This window comes from Sceloporus undulatus, chromosome 1 (genome assembly GCF_019175285.1).
Source record: "Sceloporus undulatus isolate JIND9_A2432 ecotype Alabama chromosome 1, SceUnd_v1.1, whole genome shotgun sequence".
Classification (NCBI taxonomy): domain Eukaryota; kingdom Metazoa; phylum Chordata; class Lepidosauria; order Squamata; family Phrynosomatidae; genus Sceloporus; species Sceloporus undulatus.
This window is the reverse complement of record NC_056522.1, coordinates 242,299,829-242,327,306: the sequence shown is the minus strand read 5'-3', so window position 1 is coordinate 242,327,306 and position 27,478 is coordinate 242,299,829. Positions and strand designations below refer to the sequence as shown.

Sequence of the window (27,478 nt, the reverse complement as noted above, 5' to 3'; positions counted from 1 at the left end):
GCAAAGAAAACAATGCCAAGGAACAGCAGGCATTTTGTGCTCATACTAAAGGAAGGATGAATGAGAGAATAGAAAGGGTAACTTCTTCCAGAAGAGGTTATGCTCTTGCCTGTCACCAGGGGATGGTTCTCTATTTTAAAAAAAGAGTTAAAATACAGTACTTACATTGACCCATGAGTCAACTCAGGTTTTTTCAGTTAATTTTTTGCTTAAAATTTATAAACTTATACATGAGTATATACAGTAATCTAATCCACTTACATGTCACAGCCTTTTTGTGAGTTGACTTGGCGTATGGGAATTCATATGCACTGTGATGTTTCAGCTTTAGAAATTGTTCTTGCCCTATCCCAATCACCAGCTAATCAGTGCTAAGAAAAGAAAAACTAGCTAGGAAAATGATTGCACCAACATAGACAGACTGTTGCCTGGCTAAACATTTAGGCTTGGACTGGTGAAGTGCAATTCTGTACGATTGGCTAGTTGCTTCAGTACCAGAGCTGGGTGGTAGCTGTTGGTGATGATTTCATATAAACTAGTTTTTCCTCTTTTAATATATGGGTTTTGATTACATCACCAGCAAACACTTAGCAGGTATCCCTAATAAGCACTGAGCAGCTATTTCCCTAACTTTTAGGTTTGGTCACTGAACAGACTTGACTGTTCATGCCCACACAAAAAAGCTAGGATGTTTCTTCAGTAAATAATAATATGGTCCCAACAGATAAGGCAGAATGATCGCAAGTAGCCATGGCAACAGCATTTTGTGTGTGGGATTTTTAATATGGGAATGTGCAGGTATCCTTGGTTATTGCTCAGCATTTTTGATCAGCTAGCTTAAGGAAGCAATTTACATTTAAAGTAAAATCACCTTTTGAGCAGTGGGGATGTATATACTTCAAAACTAGGACTTGGACCAAATTAGGAAGGCTGTTTTACATTGACTTTAGTTGAATTTCTCAGTTAATAAAAGGCTTCAGGTCTGAGTTGCAGTACTCTTCCATTTAAACACTGCAAGATAAGAATAGACATAATTGTCTAACTTTGTTCCAATTTTATGTATGCTTCTGGTACATAAGATATTACCCTTTCAGCTTTTTGATTGTTCAGACCTATTGTTCATGGTTAAGTGATGTGGGGAGTGAAGCAAAAATAGCAATCTTATTTAGGCACACAGAGCAGCAAAAGGTGAATATCTGAGAGCTAAGCGGCTCTCAGAAAATGTAAGTAACAAATCATAATATATAAATAGCAATCCCATGACTTAAAATTAATAGTTTGGTACTTAACAATGTGACCCTAATTTCATAGCATGCCTCTGAATGATTCATTTTCATAAATGTACTCTTGAATGATTAAAGAAATGTTCAGCCACCTTTGAATTTCCACTTTTATTTGGCAAGTACAGTATTACTAAATACAAGTGACTACATGGAACTCTTAGGTAGTAAATCACAATTGACTATTGTATTAATGTTGTAACGGAACACAGGTTTACATTCACACATTTATGCACACATATTGTTTAACAATGCATATATGAGAAATGAATAGTCTGGTGATGAAAATGTGGCAGTACCTGTTATCTGTAGGTTTCTAATTCACCACCATAACTGAAGAATGAAATAGCATGTCACTCAGTATCTTATCAAGATTATTTTAAAATTTCACTCACAGAGATTGCTAAACAGGACAGCTAGCTATTTTGTGGTCATTGCTCATCCCTGTCCCTCCCCAGAAAGTTTGGATATCTTATTTCATGCTGGCATTCTGCAGATCTGCAGTGTCCAATGTGAAGTAAGCCTAATGCCTCCATCCCTTCACATTTTCCGATACAGTAGGTGAGTAGCAATAAACGTTAATTGAGATATCTCTATTATGTTTAAGTTCTCTGACATATAAAAGAAGAGTAGACAGGGTTTGTCTCCTAGGATCTCCTAGGAGCATGTGGCTATCAGAAAGGGAATTGCCATCTTAACACTGTCTTTAAACAACCTTTACTGATTTACAAAATTTTGAATTTTTGAAACACTGATCCGTATGATTTTGTGGTTAGCAAATCCCTTTGCCCCACACACATTCTGAGGGTATAAAATCCAACATACTGCTATTGCAACTTGTAATTTATCTTCAGTTAAAATCAGTTTTTAAAGTTGGGTACTAGAAGGATTTCACAAAGGACTTCTGTTTCTGTCTTTGTTGAATCGAAGACCTTGGTTTCTGTTCTGAAAGAATGGCTGCTTTCAATTACTTTCTAGCTAGATAAAGTAACTGAAACAGCAGCAGCTACATTGCAAGTGCATTGAGGAAAAGGGCCAACCCTGTTGCACAACTTACAGTAGAATTTGTGAAAGTGCTGGGTAAATTAAGAAAATTTCTGCTCTTGAAGCCATTTTGAGGATTTTAAAATTAGTTCCTCCAGTCCTCCTAATCATTTTTCCTTATGACTCAGACTTAAGGCAGTGCTGGAATACTGTAATATTCTTCTGATTGATTTATGTAATCATGATTACCCACTTGGTGTCTTTTACATGCAGTGTTGTTTTTTTAAAAAATAAGATGTCTCAGGGAAAGTACTGTTTAAGGAACATATTCTGAAAAGAAGCAGAGCAAATGCTTACACCATGGTACAAAAACAACTCAAATGCTGTATTTAGCTACGCCTGGACTCCTTACAAAATGGGCTGAACCTATTGCTAAGTTTGGGTTCCATAGTCATCTGCTTGTTCCTCACATGAGGCTTGACTCCTTGGTCTGTATATGTAATAATGACAAGTCTGATATTAGTGCTGATTATTGTAGTAGCTTTCCTTGTCCATCCGCACAAGTCACTGAGCAGTTACATACAGAGTTCTGACTCTATTTCTGTCCCCTTTCACCTTGGTTTCTTGTCTGTCCTTAACTGCTTGAAGAATTTCTTCTGTCATCTATTAGGGCTTCCCTTTCTTTTTGGCTAAATGTAGTATGTTTTTGCATTCCTCCCTGACAATGTCTCTGGTTTCAATCCAGTGTTCTTCTGGCTCCCAGTCAATTAGGCTTAATAATGCAAATCTATTTTTGACATGATCTGTAAATTCTACAGAGATGTTCTTCTGGTTGTATTTTGACATGATAGTTGGTTTCGTGTTGTTCTTTAGCTTTTATTTTTTATATTAGTAGTTCATAATCTGTGCCAATAGTGCATTGAGTGCCATCCAACCTGAGAGTGTCTGTCATCTTCCGACACTGTCTCTAATTTCATTTTGGATTGTCTTATCATAGGTTTTTTGTGGTAAAAGCCATTCAAAAGGTATTTACCATGCTGCCTCTTCTGCAGTACCGTCTACTGTTAGCTATGCTGTTACTGCTATAGTCTCTGAGAGATCCTCCACCAGCATTATCCTCCCCACACTACTGCTGTTGCCCAGTGGATGTTTAGCACATTAATGGCTGAAACAGATGGCCGTATAGGGGTGGCTTAATGCCACACCTTTGAGCACTGGATTGGAGCTTTGGCAACTGCACACCATGGCTTGAATCCAGTTTTTTTGGCTGCTCTTTTTCTCACCAGAAGAAGGGCACTCTTTCTGCCACTGCCACGACTATTCTGAGCTCTTGTGGTGTATGAACGCCCAGCTACTGGAGCACCATAACAATGCCCGCTGTCTGGTCGGGCGGGCAATGTGCCACTAGCTTGGGGCTGTGTCAGGGCATGCATCATCTAAACCCCATGCCACCCCCAAGACAGCATATTGTGCCGGTCTGTTTTGTCCCTGAGTCAGGCTTTTCAGCAAACGTTTGTCAGATATAGGAGACTCTACCACCGTCACCATAGGCTGTTGCCTCACAGAAGCATGCAGTCTCACCATTGTGGAAAGATAGTGCTGTTGGTTCTCCCAGTAATTTCACAGATTCTGCTTTAAGTTGAGCGGACAAGATTGGTCCTTTTCCTCATTGCACTTGCCATGCAGCTGCTGCTTAAGTGACTTTGTCCAGCAAGAAAGCAATTGAAAGCAGCCATTCTTTATTTTCTCAAGTATTTCAATATATAGATATTTTGTTGTTGTTCTATGGCCTCAGATGACACTGAAAAATGTCTACTTTTGTTCTTAAAAATAAAAAACTTGGTTTGTGTCATTCAGCATAATTTCTGTTTCTTGATTCATAGCTTATCAGTCTGCTGTTGTGCAACCTGAGAACAGCTGCTAGCAAGGCAGAACAATGGCTGCTAGCAAGACAAAAAACCAGAGTTCCCTGGCCCTCCACAAAGTAATCATGGTTGGCAGTGGTGGTGTGGGCAAATCAGCACTTACACTTCAGTTTATGTATGATGAGGTAAGAGGTTTTGTAATTCTTGTGCTCATCTTAAATTTCAGTAGAATGACTGCAATAAGTTTCAGTAGGCTGGTAGAAGATACTTCCTGGAAGAGCAAACTATTTTATCCTGTTCTTCCACACTCTTGTTAGTTGGTAACACTCAAACAGTTAAAAAAACAATCAGTGCACAGAATTGTTCATTACGACAATAAAGTCCCTTTCCACAAGAAATCTTTAGATTCAAATCGTTTGTTATGTTTGTGTGTATGTGAAGGGTTCTAAAAGTGCTAAAGATAATATCAAGTGTTACTCTTACCCAGAACTCTGTACATTCTGCAATGCCATGTTAATGCAGCATCAACATTTCCATTGGATTGACATCTGAACTCAATAAAAAATGGCATGTCTACAAAGCTGGTTTTGACATTGCTTTAACAGTTTCTGGTGGCTAGAGGGAGGAGGTCTTGGGAGGATTGGATTCAGCCCCATATAGGTTGTTCACCAAGCAAGCGACAGCAATTGTAATGTTATATATAATTCAGTGTTAAATGGTTGTGTGCAGCATTTTTATTCATAAGGTGATAGGGATCTACTATGTTGAACAAGTATAGTGTGTCTGACTGAACATTGTAATGCACAGTATAGGTTGAGTATTCCTTATCCAAAATACTTTTGAATTTCAGATTTTTTTGGATTATGGATTTGTGCATGAAACAGAGTTTGTCTGCATCAAACCATCAAAAAGTAAAAGGGGTCACTATCTCAGCCACCTTTGAAAACAGTTTTTTGTTTTGGAGTACAGTATTGGATTTAGAGTTCTGGGTAAGGGAGACTCAAACTCTGTGTGTGTGCACATGTGTGTGTGTGTATGTACACATACACACATATATACAGATATGTACACATTGTGCAGTGGCCAGTTCAAAAGGATCTGGACTCCACTAACTCTGATTTTTAATTGATAGGCTGGTGATGTCTGCCACCATGAAAATGATGTAATTTTAAGACATTCCAGTAAAAGTACATAACTTACACTGCAGAAATTACTGAATCTAAAAAGGTGACCTATTTTTAATGACATGTTGCATGATGAAAATTCTTATTATAAGGTAATTATTCCTGAGACTCAAACCAACATATATGCAGATCCTAAAACAGAAAGTAAATAACACTGTCCAAACTCAGATCCACACATTGTGCCTCTTTTTGTAATAATACAGTATCTTGATCATCCCATCTATATGGATGAGCTAATGATTTGTCTGTAGCAGCATCAACAAATTAAAACTAAGTGACTGTAATTATTTTCATTTAATTGGGCCATCAAGAAAGCTTCAATAACATTATAAAAATTCTTTACCAGTCATCTGATACTCAAGTCTCCGTTATGTAAAACTTTCCCTAGGCATAATGGCCCACAGAACACATATCAGCATGAGCAACTCTTTTGGGGGTACAGGTAACTAACTGAAACGTTTCATTGTCTTCTGTATGTTGAAACTAGTTTTATTGCCAAGCATAATCAACATACAGAGCATCCTCTGTGTTTTAAGTGCCTATTTAGGTGCCACTATCCTACTCTTCTTGTAGAAATCTGCATCTTTAGACTAAGAAGCTTCTAGAAATGTTACTTACAACATATCAATCTTTGTAAAGAATTCTCCTAATGGCACGCAACAAACATGAACCCTCAAAACGAATAAACTGTGTTGTGCTATCCCATCAGCCAGAAGCGTACTGTATTTGTAGCAAATCAGCCTTCTTCTTGTTTAATGACTGAATTGATATTGTCTGGACATAGTGCAAATTCTGACATAAATAAACTAGGTAAAAATGAAGAATCATGTAATGTGGATTTACAGTCTGTAGTAGGTTTGAAAAAGATAGATTGTCTATCTCTATGTCCAGTGTCCAAAAGTAAGAGGAACTATTCTTCTAAATACCATATTTTCCGGCGTATAAGACGACTGGGTGTATAAGACAACCCCCAACTTTTCCAGTTAAAATATAGAGTTTGGGATATACTCACCATATAAGACCACCTCTCTTCCAATGCACATCAAATAAAATTTTTAAAAAACATAAGATTTGATTTCAATATGGTAATTTTAATTTAAATGCTTATGACATGCAAGTACTTAGCAGGAAAACTTGCTGTATACAAAGCCTGTTTGGATTGGTCAGCTCTCCCTGCCTGCCCAGCCCTCCCTGTCTCCAAGACTATCAGAGTGATATTTTTTCCATACCCTGGGCATCCCGGGTGCCTGCAGCTTGCTCCACCCTCACTTACACCTTCCTGGTGAGGTGCCCCCTCACCTAGTCATTGGGACCACGTTAAGTCACTTCTTTCCATGAATCCTGGTGAGTGGATTTTATTCTACCATACTTGTACAGTGCTGCCCTTGCTGCTTTCATACGGTCGGCGAAATGGCGGGGATGTGGCCGTGGCCGTTTTTGAACTCCCCCCACCATATGCGGCAACCACAGATTCTCCAGTCCGGCTTGGAGGTTTCAGCACCTGCCCTATAAGATGACACCCAGTGTATAAGACAACCCCCGACTTTTGAGAAGATTTTCCTGGGTTAAAAAGTAGTCTTATACGCCAGAAAATACAGTCGTTTTTGGTGGGTTTTTCAGGCTGTGAGGCCATGTTCTAGAAGAGTTTATTCCTGACATTTTGCCAGCAGCTGTGGCTGGCATCTTCTAAATGATACATTGACAATATAGCTTTACTTTTTGTTTTCAAAACCAGGTTTGCTGAGGTTTTTTTTTTTTTTGAGGTGGGGAGATCAACATAATTATGTTATAATTAAGTTCACATGTTTAAAGAGGCATATAAGCTGTATGCTGGCTTTCATTGTGGAGCTATATGAGGTTGACTGCAAGGTAAACATAACTTTGCAACATTGGTCCAGGCACACACTGATGGTCATTTGATGAGTCATCTGTAATTTTCTTGCCATGCCTATTTAATTTAGATTCTTGTTGTTTTAACATGTAAAAATCACAGCATTTAAGCAGTGCATGAGGAGAAGTAGGCACAAATCTGGCATTAGAAGAGGAGCAGAACTGCTCCTCAGTTAATTACACCTCTTATGTTCCTTAGTTTGTTGAAGACTATGAACCTACCAAGGCTGACAGTTACAGAAAGAAGGTAGTTCTTGATGGTGAAGAAGTCCAGATAGATATTCTAGATACAGCAGGACAAGAAGATTATGCAGCTATTCGAGACAACTACTTCCGTAGTGGAGAGGGTTTTCTCCTAGTTTTCTCCATAACTGAGCCTGAATCCTTCACAGCAACAGCTGAGTTTAGGTAAGCAGTGATCTGTTCAAACTGTTTTTCCCCTTAGGTTTTGTGTTGTTGATGCAATCAGAACCAATGTGCTGTGTACAAAAATGGGATGTGGTATAAAAAAATCAAATAATACACTCATATGAGTACATAAAGAGGTTTTGACAAAGTTGGAAATGTTTGTTCCAACTGGCTAGGACTATACTGGGCAACAGTTTCTCCGAGTACCTTTTTGTGTGCTACCCCCAGACTGTGGAATGACCTGCTGGAAAAGATACGACAGCTGAAAATGCTGACAGCATTTAAAATGTCATTAAAGACACGTTTCTTCTGGCAGACCTACCCAATAAATTTTAAATCATGACTTTTTAATTTGTATATTTGAAAGAATGTACTCATATGAGTGTATTTTAATGATTTCACAGTAGGGGTACAGACTGCCCAAAAAAGGTGGTCTGCCCGCGCCTTGTTTTGCTGCGCAACGAAGCTGCAGCGGACAAACCGCATGGCTTCCTCACGCAGCAAAAAGAACCTGCAAAAAGCGGGTTCTTTTTGCGATGCGATTGTGACACTGCAGTGCCCCAATGGCTCACTCGCGACATCACAATGGCATCATGACATGCGGACGCTAAGCAGGGCACCGCCATTTTGACGCCCTCATCACGTGCAAGGGCCGAGTGGCATCTGGAAGCGACGCCCCTCGCACATAACAACGGCTCCCCATTGCACCCATCTGTAGAGTGCCATAGTATTATATTTTACTGTTGGTTTTATGTGGTTTTTTAAAAATTGTGTTTAGTATTTGTAGCCTAATAAGGCCTTCAATGAAGAGCTGAAGGTTGATTCAGCATGTATTTGAGAAGGTGGTCTGCTAACCATCGTGTTTAGGCTGCTTGCAGCTTTGTATGTTGAAAGACAAAACCCTGGAAATAAGCTAGTTATTAATAAGCAGGCATTTTAAGCAAAAACTCTAAGGCCCGTTACAAACGGGCAGGAAAGTACGCGCGGAGCGTGTACTAGGGTTAGAAAGGGGCGGTGCTTCTGCACCCCCTAACCCTAGTGCGTGCTCTGCGTGCACAAAATGGCGGCAGCCGTTCCACACGGCCGCCGCCATGAGGACGTCACGACCGCGCCGCCTCTAACACTTAGTGCGCCCTTAGCGCGGAGCAGGAAGGAGTTCCGAAGAGCTCCTTCCTGGTTTGGTCTGCTGGGCGCAGCCTTCACACGGCTGTGCCCAGTGGACCAAAGGAGAAAGGGGCCAAGCTTGGCCCCTTTCTCCTCCTCCCTGCCACCGCGGGGTGTCCTTGGGGCTTGAAGCCCCAAGGACACCCCTTTCCAGGCTGCGGGGAAGGGGCCTTTTGCCGCTTCCCCGCAGCCTGGAAAGCGGCAGATCAGGGCCTCAGCGGCTGCCGCTCTGGACGCTGAGGCCCCGATACCCCGGGGAAAGGGGCGGGTGCAGCCCACCCCAAACAGGCGTTCTGTAACCTGCCTAAGTTTACACTGTGTCAATTTAGGTTTTCACAATAAATTCTGACATAGAAAAGAACAATATTTTGGGGGTTTCTTTGGGTGAAGGTATTTTGGGGGGGAGGCATAGAAGAAAGCCTTCCTTTTTAATTTTTTTGCTGTTAACTGCCTTCGAGTTGACCTTGACACTTGGCAACCCTTTGAATGAGATGTCTCCAAGCCCCCCTATCCTCTGTCTCTCTACTCATCTACTGTAGGCTCAAGCCCGTTGTCACTCTGATTGAGTCTATCTATGTTGCATGTGGTCTACCCTTCTTTTTATTGCTGTCTACTTTTCCCAACATCATTATCTTTTGTAATGAGTCATACCTTCTCATGGTGTGGCCAAAGTACAACAGCCTCAGTTTAGTCATTTGGCTTCTATGGAGAATTCAGGCTTGATTTGTTTTAGGACCCAGTTGTTCACTTTTTGGCCAGCCTCAGCACCTCATCTCAAATGAATTAATTTTCTTCCTATCTATTTTCTTCAATGTCGAGTTCTCACATCTGTATATGGTGATGAGGAATACAATGGCTTGGTGTTCAGCTGTATATCTTTACACTTCAGGACTTCTAGTTCTTTCATAATTGCCCTTCCATTCCTAATCTTCTTCTGATTTTTTGACTGCAGTCTCTCTTCTGATCAATGTTAGATCTAAGATATGGGAAATGTTTACAGTTTCAATTTCCTCATTATCTAAGTTGAATTTGTAATTTTAGTTCATCTTTTAATTTGAAAATAAGCATAGTTTTTTGGGGATTTTAACAATATGGATTACTGAAGGCCTGGAGGAAAACAAATAGCTTCACAGCATTGCAGGATCTAAAAGAAAACTTTATGAAGACATCAAATAGATGGTACCTAACCCCAACAAAATTTTATATATCTCTATCTATCTATCTATCTATCTATCTATCTATCTATCTATATCTATATATCTATATATATATCTTCCTGATATGAAAAGTTGGCGCTGTAACAAAGAACCCAGATCATTGTACCATATGTGGTGGTCCTGCAAAAAGATTAAAAAATTTTGGGGAAAAATACACACAACTGTTCAAAAGATATTCAAGGTGCAGATTACTATGTCATCACAATTGTATTTGTTAAATATGACATCTGTTTTCCAAAGTGAAATAAAAAGGAAGTACTGGAGGGTACTGCTCTATCTTGCGACGGCAGCAAGGCTAGTGATAGCGAGAAAGTGGAAAAATAAAGAGCCTCCAAACTGGGAAGAGTGGATTTTGAAACCGCAAGAAGTAAAAGAAATGGACAGATTAACGTTTATGATTAGAAATAAATCCAAAGACAAACTGGCAAAGGAATGGCTGCCAGTATTACAATATTTGGAGCATAACTTTGGAATCCAAAAGGATATAATGATGTAAATATAAAAGAGAAATGTCACTAAGCAATACACTCGGTTCTTTTTTGTGAGTGTTAATGAGGCATGTTTTTCTTTTTCGTTTAGTAGTGGCTGGTCTGCCTGTCTGTTTGACATTTTGCCAGTCATAGACCTGTATGAAATATTATTTGTGTAACAAAAACAAGTAATCTAAGGTAAAGCTAGGAGGACTGTACAGTGGTTTATGTGCATATAAGCATATATTGTTGTATTTGAGTGATTTAAAATAATTTAAAATTAAAAAATGCAAAATGCAAAAAAAAAATATATGGATTACTGAAATAATTGGAAGGCAAAACCATCTCTTTCCACTTAAAGAACCTTTTTATTCATTAGGTCCAGCTGGACCACCACAACAACAAACAACTGGACCATTGTTTGCATTAGCCTCCTTTTTAATATCTTTGTATAGTGCTTTAATTTAAATACTGTCATAATGCCTTGGCAAACCATGGTTACTAATACATGATTTATTATGTGTATGTATTTTACGTTATATATGACATTACTGTTGTGACTATCTAACTTCTCTTGCTTTTAATATGCTTATCAGGGAACAGATCCTGCGTGTAAAAGCCGAAGAGGACAAAATACCCTTGCTTGTGGTGGGAAATAAATCTGACTTAGAAGACCGCCGACAAGTGCCAGTAGAAGCAGCTAGAAGTAAAGCAGAGGAATGGGGTGTGCAGTATGTAGAGACATCGGCAAAAACCCGGGCCAACGTAGATAAGGTAAAGTTGCAGTTGTTTTCAGCAGCATTCCATAATAAGTTGCCAAGTTGGAGTTAGCAAGCAGGAATCCATTCTTGCCAATCCCTTTGCATGATCTGCATGTGTTATGGAGGATTTCAGGATAGCCACCATAATAGCCTTCCAGCACTATGATACTATCAAAGAACTTGAGGGGAAACCTACTAAGAGGCTGATGTTTTCTTGGCTGACATTCTTCCTCTTAAAGTTATTCTCTGAATTGCAATATGCAAAATGTGGCATGGTTCAGCTTGCTTTAGTATGAGCCTAGAGTAAGCAATGCATAGTATATTAATGAAGCATAGAGATACTAAAATCAGCTCTTCCCAAATTTTCTGAAACAGATTTTTTGACTGAATATTAATCTCTATTATTTGAGTCACCTTTACACTCTCTGAGCTTTGAGAATCTTATAAGCAAGCCTATTTCTAAGAGAAGAGGTCTTGTAGCACCTTTGGGACTTAACTGCATGAAAGATGTTGTAGCATAAGCTTTCATAAACACGACTAATTCCTCAGATACTGTCTATGAAAGCTTACACTACAACTTCTTTGCACAGTTAGTCTCAAAGGTGCTACAATATTCCAGACTAACACAGCTATATCTCTGAATTCTGTTTCTAAGAAATTCAATGCAATGAAAGTGCTGTATATCCAAGTTCTTAAATTGATTTAATGTCAATATATGTACAAACAGTTTCTTCAGTTAATGCTTCCTGTAGTCATGTGAAATTCTTCCAGATGAGTACTCCTAATCCCAAATCTGTGCATGCTGTACTAAACTGTGATCTTTGTGTGACATGTTTGTATTTGATGATCCTGACAGAAATTGCTCTCTCTTCACTGTGAATGAACTAATATTTTACACAGATCTACTGGTTATATTTTTTTCTTAATTGTTACATTTAGACTTTGAATCTAATTAAAACAGGAGTTCCAAAAATATACTGTTTTGTGTTATAGGAAAGTCACAAATATTGTTACTTACTGTCTTTTTTTTTTTTTTACTTTTTTCAGGTATTCTTTGATTTAATGAGAGAGATTCGAGCCAAAAAGATGTCAGAAAACAAAGACAAGAATGGCAAGAAAAGCAGCAAGAACAAGAAGAGTTTTAAAGAAAGATGTTGCTTATTGTGATCTTTAGAAACAGTACATATATAGGCCATGAAATTAACAAGACATTTACTACTAAGGAAAGAGAACAGGACGATCAAAGAGAAATCTGATCCCAGTAGGTTTTTCCATTCACATAATAGCCTTTTTGAAAGTGTAAAACCTGATTTAAGAATTGAACACCACCAAATCCATGTTTGCTGAAGGGGATGAATTTTGAAAGCAGCTATCAATGCAAAAAAGTATTGCCACCAAATTTTTCTTTGGTCACCATCTCTTTGCCTGATAGCAATATGGTCACACTGAACTTATCTCCTGATGTTGCTTCCAATGACGCTCTCTCTACAGATTCTTCTCCATCAGTATTTTTTCCAAGTGGCTAATTTTCACTGAAGTTCAACCAAAGTTACCTGCCTTTCCTAAGTGGCTTCAATTTTGGTGCTCCTAAAGAAAAGTAAAGGCCTTTAGCCATTCTTTAAAAAGGGAAAAGACACACTGAGATCTTCTTGATATTTAACATTTTCACACAATGGTGTTAAATAAGTTATGATGCTGTCAACTTTTACTGTTTGTGAAGATTTTGGATGGACTCAAAAGGCGTAGCCATTTGAAAGCAAAGACTCATCAGGGAGTTGTTACCTGAGTCATCACTGCAGTATTCCTGAGCTGAGTGCAAAATTTCAGAACATTAGTAGTTATATTCTGTTGACTTGTATTTCCAGCTTACTATGATCTTAATTTCAGCTTTTCAGTGGATAAATGGACAAGGTATTGTATAATGTGGGAGAATTCCTAGGTTTACCCCATCAAATAATTCCACCCTGCCTGCCAAAACTAGATTAAAAAAACCCCCAACAATTTGTGGTGTAGCAGTGGTTTGTAATCATGTCTTGAAGCTATAGAAATTGTTGGACTTTGATTCATTCCGTGTTTAATAGGAAAACATATTTCTTTCTTAATGAAGTCACACTGTGAAATTTCATAAGTTTGATTCAATCATGTTTTAAAGTGGAAGGGTGTGGTCCAATGAGAGGTCAGTCTACCAGTAGCTTTTTCTGCATGCACTCTCTTAAAATGAATTGTAATTTTGAAAATTTAAGAGGCTTATGTAGAAAATATTCCTGGTAGATGGTGCTGTGCACAGAAGTAGTTTGCTGTTATGTTAGGTTATGCTGTCTTCTGGTAATGAGTTACTGCAGTCTTTGCAATGTTGTATTCCTTGGAGGTGTACTCACTAACATTTCCCTAGAAATTATGACACAGAGGCAGGTGGGATTAAGTGAAGGAATTGGGCAGATTTTATAATTATCCTTTAAAATAAGACACTTGGGTTAATTATGTGATGTTGCCAAAAAAAGTTGCCATATTGCTGTTGCACAAATTGTACTAATCCTGTTGCTGAAAACTTTTTTACAGTTATTCATTGAATCATAGAGAGATGGTCTGTAAAAGGCAGCTAAATACATTCACTAAAAAGTTGCTTCTTGTGGTGTTGTCATTGCTTATATTGTGAATTTAAATGCATCTGAATGAGCTCCCCCGCCCCCCTTTTTAAAAGTAGCTCTGACAGCAGAATAAACAAATAAGACATGTTGGACATTTGATGTAGGTGATCTCTACTAACTGTTCAGAAAAGCACTTCCTTGGGTCTCACAGTAAGCTCAGAATTTGCAGAGAGGAAGCTTGTGCTTCTCAACGGATTCACACATCTGGAAGATTGTGTTAGCAGCATCATGATGAGATCCGCTGCTGCTATAATGTGGTGCTAGACATGACAGAAATGGTTGAGAAACTGCAGTCAAAAGTAAGTGACCAGATAGTTTTAAGAAGTGTTTCTGTGCTTGAGTATGATCAGCTGTGATATTAAAAAAAATAAGCTACCTGAGAAGTTTAAATAAGAACTCTCACCAGAGGGAAAAAACAAATCTTGAGTGATTCAAATTTACGTATGTATGCGTATGAATAGAACAATACTAAAATTATGCATGCATATTTTTGCATCACATAGGCTCTTAAATCCTCCTTTGGGAAAGCGAGGGATATGTATAAGAGGGTGAACATGGGAAAGTAGCTAATCCCAGGTCAGGTATCTGTATGTCTACCTCACTATTGTCTAGGCAAGGGTGGGCAACTCCATTGGGGGCCAGTCCCCCCTCTCCACTTTCCAGTGGAAGGCACTCATCAGCAAAAAAATGAAACTAGAAGTTGTCCTGTCACTTCTGGTTTCATTTTTGGGCTTTTTGAGGGGAGGTTTGGTAAGGGTGGCAGAACTGCATTTTCTGGTATTTTAAGTGCCTTTTATTGAATTTGTCCCCTGTTTTGGGTCTATGGGATAACAGGGATATCTGGGGGGATGGGGGACGTGGGACTGCAAGGGCAGTCAGTAGAAACAGGTTTGGGAACTGCATGCAGCCTACAAGGAACAGTGACTCATGAATTGTGTAGCCTCCACCCTGGACTTAGTTCATGAGGTGCTTATGGCAACCATTTTCCGTTCTGGGAACTTGAATTTTTGAGGAGGTGGCGGTAAACCAGCAGCCCCTCAAACAAAAGCTCTGCCTTTCTAACTGAAGCCTTGTTGCACAAAAGCCATAGCCTCCTTTCATTTTTAAAAAAAACATTATATACATGATAAAATGTTATTAAGATGAGATCTTTTCCATACAAAGAAAATAACATCATAAATAAACTTAAAATTAATTTTGAAATGGCTGCTTCTGTTGGGCTACTGCCAAAATGGCATTACAGGACGGAACAAAGCACAGTGTTACAAAACAAATAATATATCAAGTTGGATTAAAATCAAATAAGGGAACCAGGAAAATACCAGAAGCAAATATGAAAGAGTCGAAGACAGAGTTAATCATCAATATCAGTGAAGGGCAAAGCACTGATACTGTTCTGCGCTGTTTTCTTTCCTGCTGGAGTCTCTGTTAATGCAGGAATGAAAATAGTAAACAAATGATTCTTGTCTAAACTGATTTTGAGTTCTTTCAGCTGGCATGGTTGTAACAGACCCATTAGAGAAAATGGGAAGACTTAAGTACAGTTCTGAAACAGGTCTTCACAGTGATCCATGCCTTTCTCCCCTTCCTCAGCAAAAGGAGGTTTGCTCCAGAAATTAGATCACTGTTAGCAATATTTTTGTTGTTGTTTATTAATTGTAAAATATACACAATCACATGGAAAAAAGGAAGTAAAAGGAGGTGATATAAACGACCAAATAAAAAGAAAAAGAACATGTTAGCAATATTTTAAACAAACTTCTTAACCATATTTCATCAGACATAGCTTTTGTAGACATTGTCCTTTGTTCAGCAAAGGTTTGGTTCAGTAGCCTTCCTGCTTAGATTCATGCCGGGATGACAAATGTATCCCCTCCCCACAACATATCTATGAATAGAAACAAGTCAGCAGTTCTAGACTCTACAAGGACAATCAGTATATGCTTAAAATGAGGAACAAGGACAAAATGGAAACAGATGAGTGGCTTGAGAACGAGACTATGCTCAGCTATTTATAATGGGATCTATGCTTTTTAGAAAGTAAAATTGTCTTCAAGTCCCTTTTTTGGCTTACGGCAATCCATAAATTTCATATGGTTTTATTAGCCAAGGAATACTCAGGGTGATTGGCTATTGCCTTCCTCTGAAACATAGCCTACAGCACCTGATGTTCATTGGTGACCCCCATTCATGTATTTACCAGGCCTGACCTTGCTTAGCTTCTGAGATCAGACAGGATCTGGTGCTTTTATTAACAAGACCCACATTCTCCACGATATGTTGGAGGACAGTAAGTGTGACCTGGCTTGCATTACCGAGACCTGGCTTGGGCCTGAAGGAGATGCTGTGTGGGCTCAGGCCCTGCCTGCTGGGTTCTCGGTGAAGGACCAGCACAGGTTAGGTGGGCGGGGGGTGTGTGTGTGGCCTTGATACATAGGAACACCGTGTCCCTCACCAGGAACCACATCCGACAGACCTCCTATATTGAGTGTATATACCTGACCCTAAAGGCTAGGGACAGTCTAGGGATTCTGTTAGTGTATCGGCCACCCCGTGCATTAGCGGACTCCCTTAACGAGCTGACACAGCTGGTCGCTGAGCTGATGATGGAGACGCCCAGGCTTCTTGTCCTGGGCGACTTCAACATCTCCCTCACGGCCAGCCATGTTCCATCTGGTGCGGCTCGGGAATTCATGGATACCATGGCGGCCATGGGCCTGTCCCAGCTGATACAGGGTCCTACGCACTGTGCGGGTAATACTCTCGATTTGGTCTTCTGTTCGGATGCGGAAAATCCGTGGGTGGAAATAGCTAATGTTTCCCCCCTGCCATGGACGGATCACTTCCTGGTAGAGGTAAAAATCAAGGCCTCTACCCAGATCCCCCCCGGGGGTGGTGGACCTGTTAGGATGGTCCACCCTCGAAGGCTGATGGAACCTGAGAGGTTCCAAGAAGCCTTAGAGGGGCTCACGGTTGGAAATGACGGCGACTCTGTTGATGCCCTCACCGGTATTTGGAATACCGGTCTTTCTAGGGCTATACACAGTATCGCTCCCAAGCACCCTCTCAGGCCTGCTTCTAAATGTAAGCCCTGGTATACGGAAGATCTCCGGGCAAGGAAGCGGGTTCTGCGACGGCTAGAGTACCGTTGGCGGAAACACCTTTGCTTAGACGACAAGGCTCTCCTACACCAACTGTTAAAGGACTACGGAGAGGCAATACGAGCAACAAAGAACTCGTTCTATGGTGCTTGTATTGCGTCTGCTGAGTCGCGTCTGGCAGAGTTGTTCAGGGTGGTCAGGGAGCTAACTCAGCTCCCTCCCGCCCTGAACCAGATCCTTGAACCTTCTAAGGCCTGCTGTGACTTGTTTAACGACTTTTTTGCGGATAAAACCTCTCGTATAAGCGAACATCTGAACGCCGACATTTTAGCAGAACCTAGGGTAGAAGTGTCCAGAGCCTCCGTGGACTATGTTAAACTGGATCAGTTTGAGTTGGTGAGTACCGAGGATGTGGACAAGATCCTCGGAAGTGTTCGGAAAACAACCTGCTCTCTTGATCCCTGTCCCTCGTGGTTAGCAGCCCAGGGGGGACCGGCGGTAACATTATTGTTACGCCGGATAGTTAATACATCTCTGAGGGATGGGCTATTTCCATCTCAATTGAAATTGGCCATTGTAAAACCTATTTTAAAAAAGCCCTCCCTCGACCCCCTGGTTCATAATAATTATCGGCCTGTTTCGCTGCTACCATTTTTGGGTAAGGTGATCGAGAGGGCGGTTGCAATCCAGCTTCAGGCGGTCTTGGATGAAACGGATTATCTGGACCCATTTCAAACTGGCTTCCGGGTGGGTTACGGGGTTGAGACGGCCATGGTCGCCTTGGTCGATGATCTCCGTCTGAGCATCGACAGGGGAAGCGTGTCCCTGCTGGTGCTCTTGGACATCTCAGCGGCTTTCGATACCATAGACCATGGTATCCTTCTGGGACGCCTGGCAGAGGTGGGAATCGGGGGCACTGCGCTCCAGTGGTTCCGGTCCTACCTCTCCGGGAGGTCCCAGATGGTGCAGCTGGGAGACGTGTGCTCTGACGAGAGGCCCCTTAAAACTGGGGTCCCTCAAGGAGCCATTCTGTCTCCCATGCTATTTAACATTTACATGAAACTGCTGGAAGAGATCATCCGGAGACATGGGGCGCGGGGTTATCAGTACGCTGATGACACCCAAATTATTTTCTCTATGTCTCCGACTGATGCAGTGACTGGGGATAGCGTCTCTCCTCTCGTGGCCTGTCTAGAGTCAGTAATGGGCTGGATGAGGGAAAACCGACTCAAGTTGAATCCAGAGAAAACGGAGGTACTAGTGATAGGTTCTCCTGGTCCAGGAATGGCGGTGGTTCCACCTGTCCTGAACGGGGTCACGCTCCCTGTGAAGGACTCCATGCGCAGTCTGGGGGTGCTTCTTGACTCGTCGCTTCACCTGACTGCTCAGGTGAATGCGACGGTCAAGAGCACCTGTTATCCGCTTCGGCTTATTCGCCAGCTGCACCCATACCTGGCCCAGAGGGACCTAGAAACTGTTGTACATGCTCTGGTAACTTCGAGACTGGATTTCTGCAATGTACTCTACATGGGGCAACCCTTATACCAAACTCGGAAACTGCAAATGGTGCAGAATATGGCAGCCCGGCTGGTCACTGGTGCTCTCAGGACCAGCCATATAACACCGGTTTTGAAAGATCTCCATTGGCTGCCGATTCGCTTCCGAGCTCAATATAAGGTGTTGGTGATCACCTATAAAGCCCTAAATGGCTTGGGCCCAGGATACCTAAAGGACTGCCTCTCCCCGTACATTCCGCCTCGCACCCTCAGAACGTCTGGGCAGCAATTACTGAAGGTGCCTGGGGCTAGGTTAGCCTCCACTACACGGAGGACATTCTCCACGGCTGCCCCAGCCCTTTGGAATACGCTGCCCACTGAGCTCCGCTCGACTACTACCTTGGCCCAATTCAGGAAGGACTTAAAAACCTTCTTGTTCCAACAGGCATTCCCCGACTAAAAATCCTGTGGGCCTCCCTCCTCTTCCGTGGCCAAGAGGTTGGGCTACGGGGCTTTTAATCCTGGGTTTTTGTTGATAGTTTTTTTTTTATTGTCTGTATGGTCTGCCTGTAGTTGTATTTTTATATTGTTATGGCACCATTGTTTTTAATCTTGTTGTAAGCCGCCCTGATCTTGGGAAGGGCGGGATATAAATAAAAATTTTATTATTTATTATTATTATTATTTTGAGGTATTTAGCCAGAAGCATCAAAATGAGCCAAAATGTGGTGCAGTGGTTTGAGTGTTGAACTACAACTGGAGACCAGGGTTCAAATCCTGAGTCGGCCATGTAAACCCACTGGGTGCCCTTGGGCAAGTTACACTCTCAGCCTCTAAGGATGGCAATGGCAAACCCCTTTTGAAGAAACTTGCCAGGAAAACCCTGTGGTAGGATTATATGTGATATGCTTCAGGGTCACCATAAGTCAGAAACAACTTGAAGGCACACAACAACAAGTCAAATGTTGGTCATATGAACTGGGGTGGTATTAATAGGCTGAATGTGCAGTTCAGTTAATATTGATTAATATTGACATACTGAATTGTATTGTATAAATGCATAGATCAGGAGAAATTTGTACAATTAATATTTCATCAAGTTTATTCCAAACTAAATGATACATGCATGTGCAATGAAACATGCATTGCATACCTAGAAAATGAACCTTCTAGAGTCCTCTTAAAGCTTTCTTCCAAAAGCCAAAAAGGGATAACGTTTTTTCTTTCACCAACCTCCATTTTTCTAATGATTTCTATTTTAGTGGCACATGTATAAAGCATGAAGGGTTTTTTTTTGTTATGTTTTGTTTTTTAATATACTGGGATGAGCTAGTGAGGCAGACTTGTCTGCTCTTCACTTTCCTCTCTGTTTTGCTCTTCATTCGTACTCAGTAAGGGATTCTAGAGGCAACTGTTGTTTACCTTGCCTGTTGTTTGTAAACACATGCAGAGCTATGGTAGGATTGGTTACAGTAGAATCCCATTCTTTCCCAGTTTAAGTTTTATTGCATTGTTTACTGCAGGTATGGTGCTGCAATCTAACACCAAAAATCTGTGTTTCTCCAGCCCTCTACTGTCATCTCAATGCTGATGCTTGTAAAAATGCCCACTTACATAGAGGATAAGGAAGAAAGAGGGCAGCTAGGAGGTGTACAAACCCTTTGTAAAAAGCCTTGCTGTCAGACAGGGGTGTCACAAGGAGGGCATAAGGGATTTGAGCTGCACCAGGTGACACCCTAAGAAGGGGTGACACCACTGCTTTCCAAATGTCTGTCTTTGGGTAGAAATGGGTTGTGGCATTCTCCTGCATCCCTTTGAAATGCTGAAGAGATGGTGTGAGTGGGTTGAGGCTCAGTGGGAAGAGAAAGGAAGGGGCCCCTGGTTTTTTTAGAAAAATAATTTTTAATTTAAAAAAAATTAAAAATTATTTTTAAATTTAAAATGTGACACGTAGATTCTTTTGGAATCTGCCTGGTAAATGTGATCGTAGACCAATTCCACTTCATGGCTGGAATCTCTGGAGTTGCTTGAGCTGTGATTTGGCAATCCTGTAGTGCCCCAGATACCCTAAAGGCACCAGATTCCATCTCATCTTGGAAGCTAAGCAGAGTCAGTTCTCCATAGTAGATGGATGGGACACCACCACCAAAATACAGATGCTGTTGGTTACATTTCAGAGGAAGGAACTGGCAGAACCACCTGAGTATTTCTTGCCTAAGAAAATCCTATGAAAATCATGGGGCTACCATGAGATAACAGACAACTCAAAGGCACAGACATGCAAACGCACACATATATGCATGCACACAGAGTGCCTCATAAGGCTTTTTCAAACTTTTTCTGGTGCTGCTGTAGAAACATGTATATTCACTTCAAGAAGGAATTATTAGTGCTGGCTCTCATGAAGACATTTTCCCTCCGTTACATCATAGGAAACATTTCTCAAAAACCAAATATGAGGAGTTTGGGCCCTGAAATATAGCAAAGGCTTTGAACCCAACATTTGACACTACTTCATACTCCTAATGCCAACACAGCTGTCTAGAAGATTCTTGGTAAAATATTAAAATAAGGTAAAATAGTCTATTATTGGTGACTAGAGTTGCCAGTTCAGGATCATCCTCATCTCAGATTTCCAGGACAAAACCTGAGACATGACAATAGCCACTGATTATGCCACTAAGCCTTATCTATTAAGTACTAGCCACCATTTGTAATTCAAATACAGAGAAAATATTTTTCCTGTTTGGAAATTAAGACAGAAATCCTAACTAAAGTGGTTGTTCTTAGATGAAGGGATTATTCCCTCTCACTTACTTAGGGACAGTGGTGTCAGCCGATGTGGGAAGGGTGTGCATGCACCCCTCCTGTTCTTCTTTCCCCAAGCTTTCTCCCCTAGGAGAAAGCCAGGGGCTGGAGCAGCCAACAAGGGTGTACATTTGCCTCTCCTGCATTGAAGGGGAAGGTGGGCCCAACCGGGTGTCACCCCTCTTCTGGGTATCACTTGCTGTGGTCCACACACTCCCCCAGTGACACCACTGCTTAGGGAGTTGGGATAAGGAAAATTTAATCTAATCTACTGGCTTCTAGACAAAAGGTGGATGCAGGGCAAAGCGTGAGCCCTGGAACTACAAACACTGGTGGGCAGTGAAGAGGAAGCTAACTAAATACCCCTGGAAAGAATTAATTAAGTCTTGTAAATTGTAGCAAGCTGCTCACTAGCTCAACTGGAGATTAGTACATACCCTTTTCCTCTTGCCTGGAGCTGAACCAACTAAAACTGGAGAATATGTACCATCATCTTCTTCCTGGTTATGCTCCACAAAAATTGGAGACTCAGGGCCAAGTCCCAAGGTCTAGCAACCATATTGGTCACTTGTGTGTACACAAGAGAACTGAACCAAGGTCAGGCATTTCACTGGAGCAGGTCTACCATTGGCTCAGCGTTAGGGCTTTTCAGTGCCACAAGACAATGTTTGCTGTAACAAGCCAACAAACCTCATTCATAACATGAGCATTTGTGGACTATGGCCCACTTCAACATGCTCCTAATGAATATTAAGCTAGAGCTCATGAAAGTTCATGCTATAAGAAGTAGTGTTTTTATTAGGTGCTTAAGGTGCCTTTAGAGTCTTTGTTGTTTTTCTCCTGAGCTTCAGTCAGTTGACTATACAGTACAAGCTTTTGACCGTGCAGCTGCTTATCTAGGACAAACTATGCATTATACTGTTTGCTTTACAAAATGCAGCTGCAGAGGCTGCAAACTAAAGCAAAAGGCATGGGAGGTGGGAGGCGGGAGGCTTCTTAACCCTTTCTCCTTGATTTCGTGCTATGGAAAAGTCATAGTTCCACTGTCTTTTGCCTCAAAGGTGGAAGAAATGATAGTGGCATCTTTCCCTTATACCTTCATTCCTCTGTGCATCAATTAATCTTGAAAATGGAAGGCTTTTTTTCAAGCCAGATTGCAATGTTTGTGAGGCCATGCAGAGTGTGTGTGTGTGTGTGTGTGTGCGCGCGCGTGCAGATATGTATGCACTCACACACATCATTGGGGAGGCATATATCATGCCATACCCTCCAACATTTCACAGATGAAAACTGGGGCATGTATTGCCCATCAATAGCAGAGCCTAGATGCCTCGACTTCAAAATTAGTCACTGAACATGAGGATGTCATGGAGCAAGGTTAGCAAGGCATGAAACACTGGGTAAATTAATTGGGTGTGTGATCCTTCTGCTTTCTTCACACTGGATGCAATGTGTCATCTCTTGAATTTTATTGAGATACTGGTTCTAGATGCTGTTTCTGAATGTTTCTAAATTGTTTCAAACAGTTGTAGCAGAGAAGCCTCATACACATTTGAATGACTTGTAGTGTTATGTTATTCAGATTCATATTATTAAATTGGTAGAAAACATAAAATTCTTCCCACTGATCTTTCTAGATAATATTTCATAAATGTTGTCACTTGTAGTATTTATGGTGTAAAAAAAAAAAAAAAAGTAAAAAAAAATTAATGCAGTTGTTAGCAGCCTTACAAGACTATACATTTTCTAAGGTGGCTGTTTTTAAAAGATGGGGATTCTACAGTACTTGTTTTTTTTATATATTTTATAATTTCATTGGTAGAATGAAATTAATAAATGTTATTATAATAAATTGATAAAACAAAAGTACTTGTATCTTTTTTAAAACCATAAAAATAGGTATTCATGTTAGTGGAACATAGAAGGCTGATGCTGTAAGAATGTGGCTATAAAACAAGAGTGACAACTCTGGAGGTTTGTGGAGTAAAAAAAGAAAAAAACCTGTTGTTTTAAGAAATGAATTAGGGGATAGGAGGGGGAGGGGAAAAAAGAAACTAGGGTCTCATATAGACAGGGCAAAATAAAGCTGCTTCAGGTCACTGTGGAGGTATGCTGTTTAAATGATGCATGCATCCTAAGAGTCCAGAAGCTGTGCCAAAGCTGCGCTCCAGTCCTTAGGACTGGAGTGTGGCTTTGGCACGGCTTCCAGACTCTTAGGATGCATGCATCATTTAAACAGCATACCTCCAAAGTGACCTGAAGCAGCTTTATTTTGTCCTGTCTGTTCGGGCCCTAGGATTGGTTACAGAAGCTCCTAAAGCTGGCTTCTGTGTGTGGCAGTATTGTTGATTAACCCAATGACAAATATTAAGTGATCAATTGAAGGAAAGAATTAACCCATTGACAAATATTAAGCAATCAAGTAAAAGATGGAATTAACTCAGTGACAAATATTAAGTGATCAAGTGAAGAATATTTTTGAGCTACAAGCCACTGCCCTGAAACCAAAAAACACTCACAGATAGTTAGGTTTATAAAAGGTTGTTTAGAATCAAAGTAACAAAGGCGGGTCAAGCGGCCGTTTTCCCGCCGCCGCCATTCGTTGAGGAGGGAAGCCACAGTGGCCAGACCAAGAGGCTTCCTGGCACAGCAAAAAAGGAGCGCTGAAATGGCGCTCCTTTTCAAAACGCGGAAGTGGCACCGCGAGGGGCGAAGCGCGCCCTCGCGGCATCACTTCCACTATGACACATCTGGACGCTATGCATCCAAGACATCAAAATGACGGCGCCCATGTGAATGGGTGCTGCCATTAAGGACGCGCTCCACGCGTACTACAGAAAAGGGCCATGAGGAAGGTAAGACCCTTCCTAACCCTAATACGGCCCTTCCTAACCCTAGTACGCACGGAGCGCATACTTTATGGCGGTCTGTAACCCGCCAAAGGCAAGTTAAAAGTAGATAGAAAATGCGTCATACATCAAGACTCCAAGTACAGTGGGCCTTCCATATCAGCAGGGGTTCACCCTCACCACAGCTGTCCACAAACATCAATAGTCACACCCATATTATTCAGCGGCGACAACACAAATGCCACTACTAAATAATGTGGGGCATTATAGTTCATGGGCAGTTGAATTTATGGATGGGAATTTATGGATATGCATCACAAGGGCCCTTTCCTTGCACTGTGTAACATCTTGGACATTAACTGGCAAATTTCTAACACAAGCACATTTCTTTTTTCCATATAGTTTCAAGGGTACCGCTGGATTCCTGTGTGTCTTTTTATCCTAAAACAGACAGCAATCTCCTTAAATAAGTAATTACAAACTTTGTGAAGAATAGGTTCAGAAAATGGGTGGTCTTTCATGCAACATACCACATGTTTCAAAAGTCATAGAGATGGGAAGTCTGGAAATGACACCTTGTAGGTATAGAGGAACTATTTCAAAAGGTGATTAACTCTACCTCTCATAGTCTTAATGACATCATTCAGAATCTACAGTATATAATTATGCTAGGCTCTAAATGATTAGTTTATCTAAACAAAACCTCTCATGCGCTTGCTCTTTTTGGATGGATTATACTTTCTCTTAGCGGTTAATTACTGCAAGAAATGCAGTAACTCCTGGCTGACACTTTTGTTTTGCAAAGATGCTGGCTTTGAGCTGATACAGCACTACAAGCTCAAAACATATTGTCTTGAACTTTAGCATAATTTTTCACATATGAACAACTCTAAAGAGAAAAAGGAGGGGCTTGGTACATTTCCCCCCATCAGCTGAACAGTTTATTTTTGTCTTATATATATTTGGGCTACGTAAATATGCAAGAAGCTGTTCAACCATGAGAATAATGCTCTTTGTCTTAAATAGCTAGTGCTGTAAAGACTTAGGGGAGTATGGTGTAATGTTTCTAAATCTGAACTAGGACTCTGGGAGATCACAGTTCAAATCCCTGCTCCACCATGAAAACCCACTGGGTGACCTTGGGCAAATCACATGCTCTCAGCCTAGGATGAAGGCAATCATGTGCCTCTTATGAATAAAATATTGCCAAGAAAAATCCTGTGATAGGGTTGCTATAAGCTGGAGTCCACTTGAAGATGGCTAGCAACAGAGGTCTAGGTTGGCTCATGTGGACTAAATGAATCTTACTTCATATCAGAGGGAAAATGAAATAATATATAGACAGAAAAAAATGGAATACTGTACAGTAGTAAAATGATGTCCCTTATGCACAAGTGATCTTTTTGGAACAGATGAGATACAAGGTTTGCTGGGCTTTGAGAGTTTCAAACAAGCCTTTTGTGAAGAACAAAGGAAATGCTCACTTGCACTCGGAAAAATATATCTGAGAAAATAACTGGTCATCCATGTGGATCTTTTTAATCATATGCTTAAAAACAGAACTTGAAACAACAACAACAACACTTTTTTGGACTACAGCTTCCAGAATTCCCTTGGTCATGCTGGCTGGGGTACCTTGGGAGCTGTTGTCCCCAAACATAACTTTTACATGTTTAATCAATCTCTTTGCTGGAGCCTACTGGAAAGGAAAAAAAAATACCCCTTCCTCTCATCTTCCCCCACTGAGTTAATTGAATACAAACTACTTTCCCACTATGAACTAAGGCTGCATTCACACTAGCGTTTTTGTGCCAAGAAGATCTGGGGAGATTCGATGATGCAATACTGAATCAAAGTTCCCACTACTGTACATTTACTCCGGTTGAATCTCTCTGTGGCAATTTAACCCTGTTAAAGATCACATTACCATTTATATCAATTTAAAATAGAGCCAAATTTCTATCATTCTCGGTTTTTTTTAAACTGTCAATCAAATTATGAGCACCTACTTTGCACTGTTTGGGCAAATTCCCCCTGCCCCCACCAGCCTTGGAAGATGACAATGTCAATCCCCTTCAGAACAACCCTTAGTAAGAAACCCTGGGATTGGTTAGCCTTGGGGGGAATCATAGTCTCTCAGCCAAGAAACTTGTGGGTGGTTAAATGTGGGGTATAAATGCAATATAATATGTGTGTAAGAGCTTTAATTTGCACCAACTTGGGAGTAGAGTCTGTTGTGATTTTATTTACTTGGGAAAGAGGAAAAAATGACCTCTAACTTCCAGCCCCACTAATAGGTTTTTTAAAATTAAAAAAGTCAAATAAATCATGCGCACCTTTGCCATACTGATGATGCCAGTATTTAAAGGTGCTGTCTACTGCAGACATGCAATACCAAAGATGTGAATAAGCTGTCACATTTTTTTGGCTATGGCTTTGGCTAGCAGGGAGAGATCCACCCCCTGCACATTAACCCCTCCCTTCCTGTGCTCAGAATTGAATTGACAGCAATTCCCATTGGTGGCTGGTAAAAAAGATGGGTTCTTTTCAAAAGATGTGCTGAAATCCCTAGTTCCAAAAGAAATGGGTTAAGGGAGATTAGCACCAGCCCTCCCCCCCGTAGTTTGGGTCGGGAAAAACCAGTGCAAGTGTGAACAACACCTAGGTTTGCACCACTGGAAGTAAGTTAAGGACAAAGGGAAAAAGTGAGAGGAAGAGTGAGAAACTGGGATATTTTAAAAGCAGCTGAAAAGGTGGGACAACAGAAGATTAATCAGGATTGTCCCTACCAAACTGGGACAATTGGAGGATGTGCCATAGCAGTTAACTAGGAATATAATTTATTCTTGCTGAATGCCAAGTGTATTTCTGTGTGCATATGGCTATTTGTATGAATTGTCTTCAACTGCATAAGAATCCTTCTGGATCAAAGTAAAAGCCTATCTGGGGCCTGATTTAGATGGGCCTTTGCGCCGCCCCCGTCATGTGCTAGGGGTTGGCTGAGGACGCACCATCCATACCAGCCTCACCCCTAGCAAATGACGGGAATGTCAAAATGATGGCGCCCTGTTCACACAGGCGCCACCATTTTGACGTGATGGATGCGTAGTGGCCGCACGTCCTGTTGCGCTTGCGATGTCACGAGTGCGCCATTTGTGACTTGGGTATCGCAAGCGTGATGCAAAAAGAATCCGCTTTTTGCGGGTTCTTTTTCCGCCGCTGGGAAGCCATGCAGTTTGGCAGCTGAGGCTTCCTTTTTGGGCGGTCTGTATCCCGCCTAATTCAGCATCCTGTTTGCACAGTGGTCAGACAGATGCTCCGGGGAACCAGCAAGAAGCACAGTCATGCAATAG

At 41.1% G+C, this 27,478-nt stretch overlaps 1 protein-coding gene across 3 annotated transcripts in view; it reads left to right on the top strand.

The window, feature by feature from the left end:
* The window catches only part of RALB (RAS like proto-oncogene B), a 53,369-nt gene extending 39,524 nt beyond the window's left edge, over positions 1 to 13,845 (top strand). For 2 of the 3 annotated variants that reach the window (XM_042469463.1, XM_042469454.1), the window contains exons 2-5: positions 4,148 to 4,314; positions 7,403 to 7,611; positions 11,059 to 11,236; positions 12,271 to 13,845. In XM_042469463.1, the coding sequence (XP_042325397.1) occupies positions 4,201 to 4,314; positions 7,403 to 7,611; positions 11,059 to 11,236; positions 12,271 to 12,390 (621 nt within the window). In that variant the 5' untranslated portion in view covers positions 4,148 to 4,200 and the 3' untranslated portion in view covers positions 12,391 to 13,845. Of the gene's footprint in view, positions 1 to 1,819; positions 1,842 to 4,147; positions 4,315 to 7,402; positions 7,612 to 11,058; positions 11,237 to 12,270 lie in introns of those variants that run through there. The other variant, XM_042469468.1, reaches the window with a different exon arrangement.
* The last annotated feature ends 13,633 nt before the right edge of the window (positions 13,846 to 27,478 follow it).